Source organism: Haliotis asinina, chromosome 3, assembly GCF_037392515.1.
Source record: "Haliotis asinina isolate JCU_RB_2024 chromosome 3, JCU_Hal_asi_v2, whole genome shotgun sequence".
NCBI lineage: Eukaryota > Metazoa > Mollusca > Gastropoda > Lepetellida > Haliotidae > Haliotis > Haliotis asinina.
Window position 1 is genome coordinate 7,898,452 of NC_090282.1, and position 14,169 is coordinate 7,912,620.

Here is a 14,169-nt window from a genome sequence, read left to right on the forward strand (position 1 = left end):
ATCATGTTTGAGACATATAACTGATAACATATTGTCAATAAGGGCACCAAATAAGAAGTCTGTGTAGAGCTAAAAGAAAATGATACATATATGCTTGCTTCGTTAGGCTTGTGTACTGGAAAGATGAATGCAGAAATACTGCTATAGACCATTATGTATCCACCCACCCTGCATGAGGACACCTGATCATGGATAACCACACTCGGTCACACAGATTCCCTCAACGATTCAGAGAGGGAACATCAAGCACCATCTCTTAACATCTTTTGATTTTACACTGCAGTGGGAATCGAACCACTGATTCCTAGTGTATAATCAATCTACTCTCCCAGTGAAGTAGCAGACTGGTTTGACTGAACCTTCCACAAACCAAAATCTTGCAAAAGTGACCAGTTGCATGTACTGCATGCCTTGTAACTGTTTCCAGCCATGAAAGGTGTGATTGCTCCTGAAGACAGTAGGTATGACTGTGAGTACTGGAATCAATACCAAGTCCAGACATTCTCAGTGAGCAGCACATATGGCCTGCAATCTCTGGCCAGCCTCCTACATGAACCACTCTCCAGATGGCAGCAGTGTTCAGGATTCAGGACCGTAATGTGTCAATCCAAGGTCACTGTAAGTTATATCACCAGTATAGTGTGGAAGCTCTCTTCATGCCAACAAAGTCTTAGACGTAACTAAAAAGTTTCATATATGAGCATAAAGATTCAAATTTATCTCCTTAGTATATCTGGAATGCTATTTTGAATTATATTTGGGATCAATTATTAAATCATTAGGCTAAGCAAAAAATGTGAAATGTTTCTCGAGCATTGGCACGTCACTTTTGTTTCTGTGTGGAACAATTTCTTATTGCCATTTCAAAAAAATAATTTTGACTTGGCCGCATCCCCATCATCCATTTGTCCAATACAAGAGTGAGTGTCTGTATGAACGAGCGTGACTGAATCTGCAGTTTATTAACATGTGCTAAACTTCCCAAGCTGTATTTCTGACAGAATCAAATAAAAATGGGTTCCTCCCTTGTCACTTTTTTTCTATCAAAAATTAAAAACAAAGTCCTACTGCCCTCGTCACTTTTGAAAAAAATGTGATTGAGAAATATTTAATTTTTTTATGCAACCTTATATGTATTAATGAAGATATGAAAAGAACTGAATGTTTTTTTCCTTACAAAATCTATAATCTAATATAGATAAGAGGCAAGTATACAGCAAGTCTCGACACTAGCACTTATCAGTGAGTCACATCACTAACTACACTGAGACGTCTCTGATTAGGCAGCTTGGTTGAACCAGTTTCACTTACATTATTACAGTACAATAATACACATTTACACTGAGTGAGTGAGTGAGTGAGTGAGTATGGTTTTATATATTCAGCACTATTCTAGCAATATCATGGCAGGGGACACTAGAAATGGGCTTCACACATTGTATCCCTGTGGGAAATCGAACCCGTATCTTCGGTGTGACACGTTAAAATACAACAACTATGCTACCCCACTTACCCAAAACACTTACAGGAAGCAGTTTCAATCATGAACTGAAGTAAACAGAATACTGCATTAAGTTGAACCACGTGACATCACAAATGAATTGTGAAAACCTACGACCTAATGAATGCATCCACAAAAATTGTACCAGAGAGCGCAATCTGAGTGAGAGCTTATCATGACCATGAAATAACCGCTGACCTACCAAATCCCCCAACACCCCCATTTTTTACTACGTGTGTTAATCAATGTGGTGGGTGTGTGGTGTTCCAGCATCCGTGATAGGGAGAAGTTGTACAATGATTTCATGTGTTATGTCACCATGTCTCCTCTCTAAAGCAAGATTACATCAATACATCCTTGCCTTGAGTCCTCATTTTCCATATCTTAGCCTGGACTTCAGTTGCGGTGAACTAATTATTCATGACATTACTGATCGAAAACATCACATGAGATGACTTGTGTATCTGGAATGCAATCAACCCTGTAACCTACTACCATTTACATTACCCTTGGAAAATATGTTGTGTGCTTGCACGAAAATATAACTCATTGAATTACATTCAACACTAAACAGAATGCAAATCTTTAAAAATCCTATCAATATTAATCTGATCACCACACTAGTATCTGTGCCAGGGACACTTTATACACATGGGATTCAACTGCATGCTGAAGTTGACATCAAGAAACACCTACAGAAGTTTGTCATAATTGGCTTCATGAGTCAGAATCATTAACTGTCAATTTAATTTGTGGCATGAGGCAATAAAAATTGTGTTGGCAGAGACAAACATGTGACTGTGCAACACCTGTTAAGATGCATGGAGATGTGATACAGGTTGTATACCATAGCATAGCTGCTGTTGGTGACATCAGTCCTAACATGGTTTAACACACCACATTGAATATTCATGTGGAAAAGAGCATCCTTAAACAAGTGTGTTACTGAAATTCGTTTTCATATTTGAACTCATAAATACTGCATGCACTAAAACTGATTCACATTATTCAGTACTCTGATGGACGCTAATCATTATTGTTGAAGCCTGATATTTTGACAGAACGGAATTATTCAGTGATTTAAAGAGCATATTTATCATGATGACCTTATGTGTGGTTCAATCTTCAACCTGTTGTCAACAAAGGAAGAAATGAATGATCAATGTATTCATTGCTTTACTTGTTAATCTAATTTCCTTGCTTTGAACCTGAATGTTACAGGAAGTTCTATGAGAGCAATCTGTCACTTGTTGAGAGTATTCTACCTAATCAGTTCATATTTAAGGGGTTGTCACTAGTTTCAGTAGGTTGTAGTCTTTGTCAAAACAGGTATTAGTTTCAGATATATGGTCCAGACAAACAAACCACAACTAACAGTCCTAATCAAGCTTGGTCCTCGTAAAGTGGGAAAAGTAAAAGTGAAAAAATAATAATCCCAAATAGCAAAAGGCAGCAACTGACAGTGACAGCAGTATGTTCAAAGTCTCATGAATGAATACCTCTTGTTTCAGAGACACAATCCCAGCAGAAAATGATCTGGAACAGACAAATAAGCTTTTTGCCACACCTCCCATACATCCCGAGGGACACCAAAGGCAGATGAAACATGCTGTAGTTAACCACTGGAAACTGACAATGTGATGATTGTGAACTATATCAGTCGATGACAGACACCAAAGGCAGACGAAACATGCTGTAGTTAACCACTGGAAACTGACAATGTGATGATTGTGAACTATATCAGTCGATGACAGACACCAAAGGCAGACGAAACATGCTGTAGTTAACCACTGGAAACTGACAATGTGATGATTGTGAACTATATCAGTCGATGACAGATACCAATGCTTTCTCCACAACTTTCAGTTACCCAGTGACAGCACTATGTATCCTGATGACCTTAAACCACCAGGACATATATATCTACAGTCACCAATTTCAATATATGACAAACGATAGCACTTTGAGGCACAAAGAAACAACCCATTGGTACATAGCTGGATGTGTATTCTTTCTCTATCAACATTATTAAAGTTCTTCTCTATTAATGGTTCTTCTATAGTGTACATAACCTGCAAGAAAGCAACTTAATTCTAAAATAGGCATTTGAAGTCTGTAAGTAATCAACTGTGTTAGGTATTGTTGTTCTGGAGGCGATAGATCCCACAACTTACCAAAGGTACTGTCATCTCCAAGATCCCTGCCATGTTTGATCATGTGTTCTCCCAGGATTCCTTCTGGTTGTGGATATGGAGCCACCTTACCCTGGCCTCGCACTTTTGATATTGCATTCATTGTGGATAACTTTGCTCTTGATGCTGAAAACAACAAGTGTAGAATTGAGCACAGTTCATATATCCCGCTTCCCACTTTGGGACATGGATATGACTGATATTGATACATAATGTGACAAGGATCAGCAGCTCACAAAACTTTCTCCTTGACTGTACTAACTTTATATATATGTTAGGTAACAGTTTTACCATGTACACCTTTATATGCATATATGAAATGAAGAAATTAACAATTAAAAATCAATCAGAACTGTATTTGTACTTACGACATGAACAAAACAAACTATGTAGATACTGAAAAAAAATCACATGTTGATAACATCCAGGAAATAACTAATCTAGATACATATTGGTACACACACTTTGAATAATCACATTTTGCAAATAAACAGAACATGGCATATCTCTGGGTCATGATTAACTTGTGCATTAAGTTTGGTGAACCTAGCATATACAGTTTCGGTGATATGCTGCGGCCACGTAACCACCAAAGATATTTTGCACCAAGTCATGTTTCTATGGAAAACTTAGTAAAAGGCACATCAATGGGTAATGAGTAACATCTGTGTGAAGTTTGGTGAACCCTGGTTCAGGAAGGACATATGGACTGAACGCTATATACCCGTTACGTTTTAGTGGTGATATAAATATAAATGCTTCAGGATATCTGATCCGAAACGGAGGAAGTCCAGAGAACATTGGTTCTTGTGCTGCAACTAGTGCTAAAATATTTGTTAATCAGTTCATCAAAATCGTCAAAAACAATGTGCCTTCTGCATTTAGTCCAAGTCAGTGGCATTACACATAATTCAGCTGTACAGTGGACTGCAAATGATCAAGTCTTGGTCAGGGCATAATTTGTAGTTGTTAGCACATATACAATGGCCTGTAAATAATCAAATCTGGTCCAGCCACACCAGTGGTTGTTAGCAGATATAGGCCTGTATATGATCAAATCTGGCCCAGCCACACTGGTGGTTGTTGGCAGATATACAATGGCCTGTAAATGATCAAATCTAGTCCAGCCACACTGGAGGTTGTTACCAGATATAGGCCTGTAAATGATCAAATCTGTGAAACAGACTCAGACAGACACTCCAGCACTTAGTGGCAGGAGTAGTGATCCATGAAATCAAGGAACACACACTAAGGACATATTGTGACTACTGTAGCATATTTAGTCATGGTGGTTGGGGGATCTATCCTGCTTTGAATAACCAGTGGGAAATAGTCTTATGACATATAACAAAATGAAACAATGCCAAAATAGTAGCTTTTGTACTACAATCATGAGCAAATATCACATCATACAAAGAAAAACTTGTTTTATCTAAGAAAATGGATGCTAATCTATTTGAGATGGTAAATGTTGATCAGTATATAATCATGTCTGGACTAGGCGAACCAGTGATAAAACAGTGAAGCTAACCACCTTGGCACAATGACACCCGATGAACAAGTCACAGAGTGCACTTACATGCACTTGTCATTTAAAAATACAGTTCGTTCTACCACCATGTATAGTGTAATAAAGCACACTTTTGCCCTGAACTATTATAGTTAAAGCAGGAGGATGCTTGCGTCCGATTTGCTGATAAAGTATTGTCGGCGCCTTTGATCTTTTACCGAAGCATCTTAGAATAAGCAATACAAAGTTCATATCATGAGACTCCAGCAGGGAAACATCCTGATGAAGACTTAACAGTGTGATGTCATCAATAATTAATTATTCATATTATTATTATTGTGACAAACAAGAATGAATGGTGTGTAATTTATACAAATGCAACTGACTAAAATTAGATAAATGCCTGAAACATCAGACCAGCATTTCTCTGAAAAGGCATGGCCCAATACAACAAGTTCCTATCTCATGCAGAATTATTGGAGTTGTTTTATGACACGCCTGCAGGGATTGGGAAAGGCAGGGACCTTGGGCCATTTTGTACATAATAACAAGATATGGCCCATTAAAATTTTGAAGTTTACTATTAGGCAGTGGCCCATTCTAAATTTAGAAAATGGCTAATAATCCTGAAAACTGTCTAATGCCAAATCCCTGCTGCTGGCCTGATGGACACATGTACACACCTGGGTTTGGCTGGAGGTATTCCTGGGTTTTGATGATAAGGTCATCCACCAATTTTCCCATAATGTCAATCTTCTGCAAAACAAAAGAGAAAAACAATTAGTCCGAGTGAATATTGTTTCCTACCCCAATCAGCAATATTTCTTCTGTACCAGCATGTCCGTGTGTGTATGAGTTCCATGACCAACCACTGATTACATGATCCACAGGACAAGGCACTGTAGTGTGATGACACACAATCAGTAGGGTCGCACACCCTCGTATTTGGTTGTCAAAATAAAATAACAGAAAGGGATACTATACCTCATAAGCTGTCCCCAGACGGACAATACATGGAACAATTACATAAAGGTATGATGAACTCTTTGATTATAATACAATAACCATTGAAAAACTCAAATATTTCTCAGACTATTAATCTGTCATGTTATCAGCAACTGTTGGGAATTTAGTTCTCAGTTAAAAATTGCAATAAAGAAGAAATTGTTTGCACTTTTGTCCACCGACAGATATGATATAAATTGTCAAACCACAGATATGTCACAGTACATTCAGATATAAACTGGGCTTCATGAATGTTCTTGCTGCATGTCTGGCACTAATTAAGGGTTTAATCAATACAGCTCATTGGAACTGGGTGTTTATAAATATTCAGTTAGATTGGTCAAGACAAGTAAGGAAGGTACAACATCAATTGATCATAAATTCCATAACTTGCCACACTTTGGGAAAACATAAAAAATGCATGTGTCAGATCTTGTCAAAACTCAGATAACTTATAATCCTTTTGCAGGTTCCCTGAAACAATTTGTCGCTGGTGTTCATCCACCTATATCTGTATATAGAGAAGGATTGCTGCACTCAGACAAGGAAATATCAATGACATTACCAATTTAGTGTTCACCTCCTGTTATCTTTGAGAACAGTCATATTCTTTAGTAATTTATAAACAGTAACTTGATATAAGGTATCATGTTGTCTATACTGAACACCTTACACAAAGCATCTAATTAGTTGAGAAATAACTGGCAGGGTATATGTGCAAGCCAGTATAGGACAATGGTAACGGTCTCTCTCGGAATATAACATGGAGGTGTTCTGTCTATATATTCAACAATGTACCAAAATATTGCTGTGAGCACAGTTTCGAAACCTATGATATAAAACTGCAATCTGCTATAGTCAAAGCATGCTGTTGTTTTCACCTTCCTGAACAAAGCCCAAGCTACTAACTATTAAAACTCACAAAGAAAATCATATGGTTACATAAGAGATGCACTGAAGGTATCCAGAGTACTCCGTCCCCACCCCATCTGCAATACATTCTGACAGCAAAGACCAATAGTAAACAATATTCCATACTGTCATGCAACAGAAAGTAAACATCTACCGTACTGTGTTGAAATGCTGGAGATGTTAAGGAATGCAAATGAATGGGTGGCACTGGCACTTATCTTACCTCGTAAATGTCCTTTTCTGATTGGCTAAGTACTCCTCTGATATTTTCAATGTATTCCACTTACAAGTGAGGTACATTTGAAAGTACTCTGCTGCTCATGGCAAGCCATTCTGTACTTTGTGGTAGTATTTCTTTATTTTGAATAACACTGAATCACGCATGATGCACGGAAATACTGATGTTTTGCGAGTGCAAACCAATGGAAGGGAGTTAACTCTAAATCTGTTTTATGTGTCACCTGCAAAATGTAGCGACAGCTATAAAAATTTGCTTCACAATCCAATAAAAAATTTTAACAAAACATTCAAATGTAGTCCCTGTGAATATTACGAGGGAGAATTACACTGAGCCGACTTTACTTAGACAACACCTGCAGGCAAAACAGCAAGATCCAAGATTCGAATAGTTCGATTCACACAAGTTGGCTGAAGTGTATGATCTGATACTCATGCTTCAAACAGTTCAAAATTAACATTGAGGTGTTTGATAAGATAACCACATTGTTCACTGGTCCCTTGGGGTTCATGGGGTTCAAACATCAAGGGCACATCAACCCATGTCCCTCTTGTGACCACTGAACAACTGAATGTCTTCATGTTTTCTTTAGATCAGTTAAACTTCCTTCTGTTGATTATGTCTTTACATGACAACAGCAAAAACAGAAACAGAACATTTAAGATGTGAACCTGAAACTAAAATTCAGGTATTACCAATGTGAAAGGTAGATTAGATGGGAGATAACTACTACTAGCCAAAGACAAATATGCACACAACTTACTCCAACGTCCTGGTTCCCTAGTGATAGCAAACATTCAGTGGTATATTCAGGAAGTAAACTGACTGAGATTCAAATATTCAAATTTGAAAACACTGAAATGACATAAATGAAACGGGTTGTGTGGATGTTAAATACAACTGTCGCATAAATCAAAATATTATCATGAAAATGTAATAGCGAGGTAACTGTACTGCATACACTGTGTTACAGGTATATGCATTGTGGTATGTATTGCAACATGTCTTGAAGTATTAGACAGGATTATGACAACTCTTACCAAAACACTGAAGTACATACTACCAAGCATGGTCAGTCACTGATTTCACTGGTGTTGGGAAATCACAACATGAGAGAAAAATCACCTCAATGCTGTTGCCCTGTTATTATTTGTTAATGACTAATAGAGAAGAAATTAGGTTGACAAGAACAGAAATTTTGATCTCTCTTTCCCAATGTACCCTAAATATGACAAGATATCCTTACATGCATCAATTGCACTACATACTGAATTGCACCAGTATCACAGTGCAATGAGACAGTATACAGATGTACTACAACTGGCACTTGGCAATCTTGTAAGTGATGATGGAACAAATATACTTTCTAACTTTACTAATGCCACGTACAAGGTTTGTTTAGTGCAGTGCATGAGCTGCATAATGTAAATGTAAATATTGGGTTGGCTGCACCATCACGAAAACATAGGACACTCAGATGTCACAAACTTTCATCCTTTACATGGTACAACAAGGTATTTTTTCCAAAGTTAATCAGTTTCAAGTACTAAAACTACTATTACACTGACTTCAGCCCATTGTACCCAAATAAGAATCAATCCACAATCTAAACTTTGAGCACTGAACTAACACCATCATCCAGTCTTCACACTCTACTACTAGGCTCACCCTCTAGGCTAACTCAGGTGACCACCCCCTCTCTGAAAGGTAGCCATGGTTACCAACTCCAAGAGACAAGCCCTCTCTACAAGGGTACCCCTGGATACCAATACTAAGTGATAGGCCATCCCTAGATGTGTTCCCCCCGGACGCCAACTACAAGAGACAAGCCCAATCTCCAAGGACCTCTAGTTACCAATTCAAAAGAGATACCCATCTCTACAAGGCTTTCCCTGGTGACCAATTACAAGAAACAAGCCTATCTAAAAGCACATTTACAGGCTTCAGTGCCAAAAATAGTACAAATATTCTCTGGTTACTTAAACCACTTAGTTCAGTTCAGGAGATGTTTGTAATTGTCCTTGGGGCATAGATTATCTCCCACACTTCCCATCCCCAACAAGCTATCACCCCAATACACTGTAGTACTGGAGACAGGCTCTGACTTAACATTGATTTCAGTGGCCATTTCTTTTTTAACAGATGAAATTTGTCACAAAATTAAAGAAAATTCAACCTGATTTTAAGATCAATAATTGATTACAACAGAAAATGTTGTAACAAATGCCCTGCATGGCCTCCAAAGCTATGATTAAAACAGATTACTTGTGTAGAGCTATTCTCCCAAGTAGTCTCCTGTCAATAAGGACCACTTCAAAGGTGCTCATGTGGGGTTGGCTCGTCTTCATCACTGGGCCATCTTCTACAATCACATTAGAATAATTGTATCTATGATATCATCAACAGCTGAGTGTATGGCATGCTGTAAGACTGTAAGGTCTAATGGGAGTGGGCAGCTCCTCTGGAATCCCACTGACCCAAACGAAGACTGATTCAATAACCAAGACATATCTCTATAAAACAGCTACTGTTTCACCTCTTCAAATCAACCTAGAACAAAGGACATGGCCTTGAAATCATAATTGATTTTTAAACCTCACTTTCGAATTTCTATGCCATACAGACAGCCATTGCAACTGGAACATGGATAAAGAAAACTTTGCACAGGAGAGGAATCTTAATCTTTAACATATTCCTGTGTCAACCTGTAAAATTTGCACTTAACAGATCTGCTCACTTCCTATCACAGGTGAGACGCCAGAGCTCATCAACATGTTGATAAACTTGTCTACTGATATCTACAGTGTTACTGTTAGATCATCTTCAAAGCTAAGTCAAGTGAAATACCATGAGGAAAAACTTTATCTGATCCAGGAAGAGACTGCCACTTCAAACTGCACATGTCCACATAACATAGTGGTTAACTTTAACTACACAATATACAACTAAAAAAGTTGAAGAACACCAGATTCTTTTCACATGTCTGGTGTATTTGTCATCACAGTGCAGTCTTCCACTTGTGCTTGTACTGTACTGGGTTTTGAGAAGGATAAAATACAAAAAATATCTGGCATAGTCAACAATATGCACACTTCCATGAGAACATGTGAGATTAGTGCTGAGGTCAGCTGACTGAACAGCAAGCATGTCCCGGCAGTATTTTAATATTTCCCACAATGGACTAGAACAGGAAAGCATGCTTTACATCCAGTCAGATGTCAATGGCAGGATAAAAGGAAAACATTCTGCATGAAAGTGCTTCATTGTTCTGGGGCAATACCTGACTTTGCAGCTTGCCTAATATATGACCCCTTGTTGGAGGTCTTTTTGAGACAAATTCACATTGAGCTTTTAAATAAAGGTGGACACTTCACTTCCTCTTATTTGACTAAAAATACATCCTCAGGACAAGATGGAATGTTTAACTCTCTCACACTATAGCTAGCTACTTTCTATAGACCAGTTGCAAGAAAGAATGCAGAGAAAATTCACAAAAAAGAGTGTCTATATTATGGTAATAATACAGAGGGTAAACATGTTGAAACTTGTGGTGTAATAAAAAACTTATATCAGATAGAGATAGAACTGAGGCTATTTTGATAACAGTTAAGAATTGTATAAATATGGTAGCTTAGCACTGATGGCTGGAAGTGGTCATGGGGGTCCTTTGTGCAGTTGAGTAACTGACAGGATTAACCCAAGGAATTCATTCAAGTTGATGTACAGATGGTAGGTGGGACTTCAGCCTGAAACCACAGCATTCAGAATGTAGTGTGTTTGACAGAGCAAGTGAGTGATGGTGTGAGTGAATGTTTTTTTATGCCACTTTCAGCAAAATGCAAGTACTATCACTGCATGATTGCTGTGCCTTCAGCATGACAAACAAATGCTTTAACCACATGGCTACAAAACCACACTGACAATCTGTAGACAAAACTAGACAAACTAGACAATCTGAAGAACTTTCCGTGTTGGTTATATTCTATTCACAAATGCATTGATCTTGATCTAGCAACATCCCAGAAATATAGCTGCAAGGACACCAGCAATATGTTTCACTCACTTAACCCATGTGGAAGAGTCAAACCTGGGACTTCGAAAAAAAAACACAAGCAAAAACTTTGACCATTAACAGCCTTTACACAAAAGATGAAAGAAGGCACAAGGTCCTTGCATAGAGCTCAGGTCACAAATCAGTTGAAGGTAAGCAATGCTGAGCTCGGAGAGTCTTTGTTTTTATCACTTAAGTCCTGCCCCATAATGTAAAGCAAATGTGGTCTCACCTTAGGCAAGTGAATTTGTTTAAACATGCCTCTGTTCACCCAGCAGAAAATGGGTACTCTGTAGGGTAAGTCATGTGACTATAACCTTCTAATGCCTCACAGGCAGCTTGGGTCATCTGGGGCAATAATGAACTGTCTGTTTGTATGTGCCTCTAGCATGCACTTGATGTAAATGGAATTTAGTGCTATAGAAGCACATTATTATTAGTAACAGGAAATTTTAGCATCAAACTTATACGGAAGAAGAAATTAGAACCTTCAGTATCAGATGCTTAGCCCAATAGCACTGAAGGCAACACATGTACAACTGTAAGCTTTTTAGTCAGTTCATTCCTAGTCCTAAACACATCACTAATATTACATTTCTACATTTGAAGCTATTAGCTTGAACTGATGCCGAAAAAATAACAGCTAATATGCAGTGAGGTCACTGTAAGCAGCTGATGGAGTAAGCTGCCATGCTTGTGGAGAGAAGGAAAGTGGTTCCCATTGGTCTGGTGGTTTGCTGCAATACTTCACAGTCAAACTCGACTGAGGCTGGACATCTTCCCACCACTGTAGACACTGGCAATGTATGAAGCTCATCATTATCATACATACTACAGGTTTCTGCGACCTTGGACACAGACACTAATCTGATATGACCAATTTGACCTAGTAATCACATGATCAGGCTTTCAGACATATATTTGCTTGATGTTTCACACAAATTTGATGGTACTAACTCTTTATTGCTTGTTACAAAGATGTGACTAAATTTGATACATCGGACATATGATGGGACCTTCCAGTAATTGATACTGACAGCAACAATCCACACTGTTGGGCTATACAGTGATATACAACAGTCTGCCAGATCCATCTGATTGGCTCTTGTGACCAATCAGGTCAGTGACATTCACTATCATGCCTTGACCCCGGCCCCTGAAAAAATTATGCTATGGCACATCAAGTTTTCTTCTCCTGCTTCCAGGAATCCCCTTTTCAAACTGTCCTAAAACCACGGCCACTCATTACTGCCAAATGCTGACATGTTAATACAAGCTAATCAATGATATTGGCACATCTTATTATCTGGGAGGTCAATGATGGGGTCACACTAGGACTGAGCTTCCACTGTGACGTATCACTGTTACAGTCACCAGTTTTTATGTAAACACATTAGCAAAACAAGCACAACAATAAATGTCACACTATACATGCATGATACACTCTAACTACAATATGTTAATAAAATTGGATATCACCGCTGGATGGATGCGTTACATTGTCAGTCATAACAGAAATAGATATGACAACACCATTATACTGTGTTTGGGACAGCATCTCTAGATCAACTATCTGTACAAAAGATTGTGGGGCTCATGAAATCAAATTCAGGAAGAGCCATTGGCATAGCATTGATACACATCAGACAAAAGTGTTTCCTTTCTATCTTGTGGTCATAGTCTACATAAATACATATTCATTATTCAAGGTTTATGGTGTCTATCTGAATACACAGATAGTCTGTGGGGCAAATCACTGCTTGATAAAGAGCAGGGCCCATATTATAAACAGTGATATTACCATCACTTCCATTGTAACTCCTACATGAAACTAACTGGAAACAGTCAATACAGGTTACAGGTACAATTTCTTTGTACAACTGGGATGCACCTTATACTAAATGTACAGAGCATGTTCCCCTATGTACTTACTGCTACTTGTACAAATCTCCTAAAAGCACAATATCCTGATAGTCACACTGACTATGCTGAGGGTAACATAAAGTCTAGTAGAATTGCATACATTTTATGAATTTTGGTGAATTAATGTTTGAGGTTACTGTCTAACACTAGTGTCATTAAAGAAAAACTAAACTTCACTGAAAATCTGAATCAGTTCAACACAAATTTGCTTATGTGTTAACACCTTCTTCTGACGTATATCCAGCAGTTGATTCTTGAGTGATGTAAGTACAGAAAATCAATGTCTGAGCATCAGAAAGGCTACTAGCAGCTACATTTAAGCCTAGACTGGACATGCAACATTGGAGCACAGACCCCTTTTAACTACCTTTACTGTTGAGCATTGGCAGTAAATACAATCTGTGAACACTGAGCAACATGAAAGCTGAAAGTGAAGTTGTCACCTCGCATTAGTTGTGTGCAATGCTTCATCTACTTTCAGTTTTAAAGAGGATACTAATGGTGAGTTTTCATCATACTGAAAGCCAGTTTTGACTGTTAGTATACAAAACAAGAGTCATTATAAGATGACATATCCTCCCGTCCCCCACATATTTGAAAGGACAAATCATCTAACAGTTACTTATTGTGTTTTTAGACCAAGTCAGAATTGTTTCTATGGAATTCATGAAAAATATAAATGCCACATATCTGTAATCAGAAAAAGTCACCATTTCAAGATCTGTCTCACATATCTGCCAAGATCTTTTGAAAGATATGAAACTATTTTCGAGCTGTGCTCCGGAAACGGAAGTCAGCAACGTGTTCATGGAAAAGAGAAAATAATACATCATAAAA

At 38.1% G+C, this 14,169-nt stretch overlaps 2 protein-coding genes across 5 annotated transcripts in view; one reads left to right on the plus strand and one right to left on the minus strand.

The window, feature by feature from the left end:
* LOC137277413 (uncharacterized) overlaps positions 1-14,169 on the plus strand; it is a 278,114-nt gene that overhangs the window by 185,306 nt on the left and 78,639 nt on the right. The gene's annotated exons all lie outside the window — the stretch shown is intronic.
* Positions 1-14,169, minus strand: part of LOC137277402 (endophilin-A3-like) — a 49,840-nt gene that overhangs the window by 25,845 nt on the left and 9,826 nt on the right. For all 4 annotated transcript variants that reach the window (XM_067809112.1, XM_067809111.1, XM_067809110.1 and 1 more), the window contains exons 3-4: positions 5,887-5,959; positions 3,676-3,819 (exon numbers count right to left, since the gene is read on the minus strand). In XM_067809112.1, coding sequence (XP_067665213.1) covers positions 3,676-3,819; positions 5,887-5,959 — 217 coding nt within the window. The remainder of the gene's footprint in view (positions 1-3,675; positions 3,820-5,886; positions 5,960-14,169) is intronic.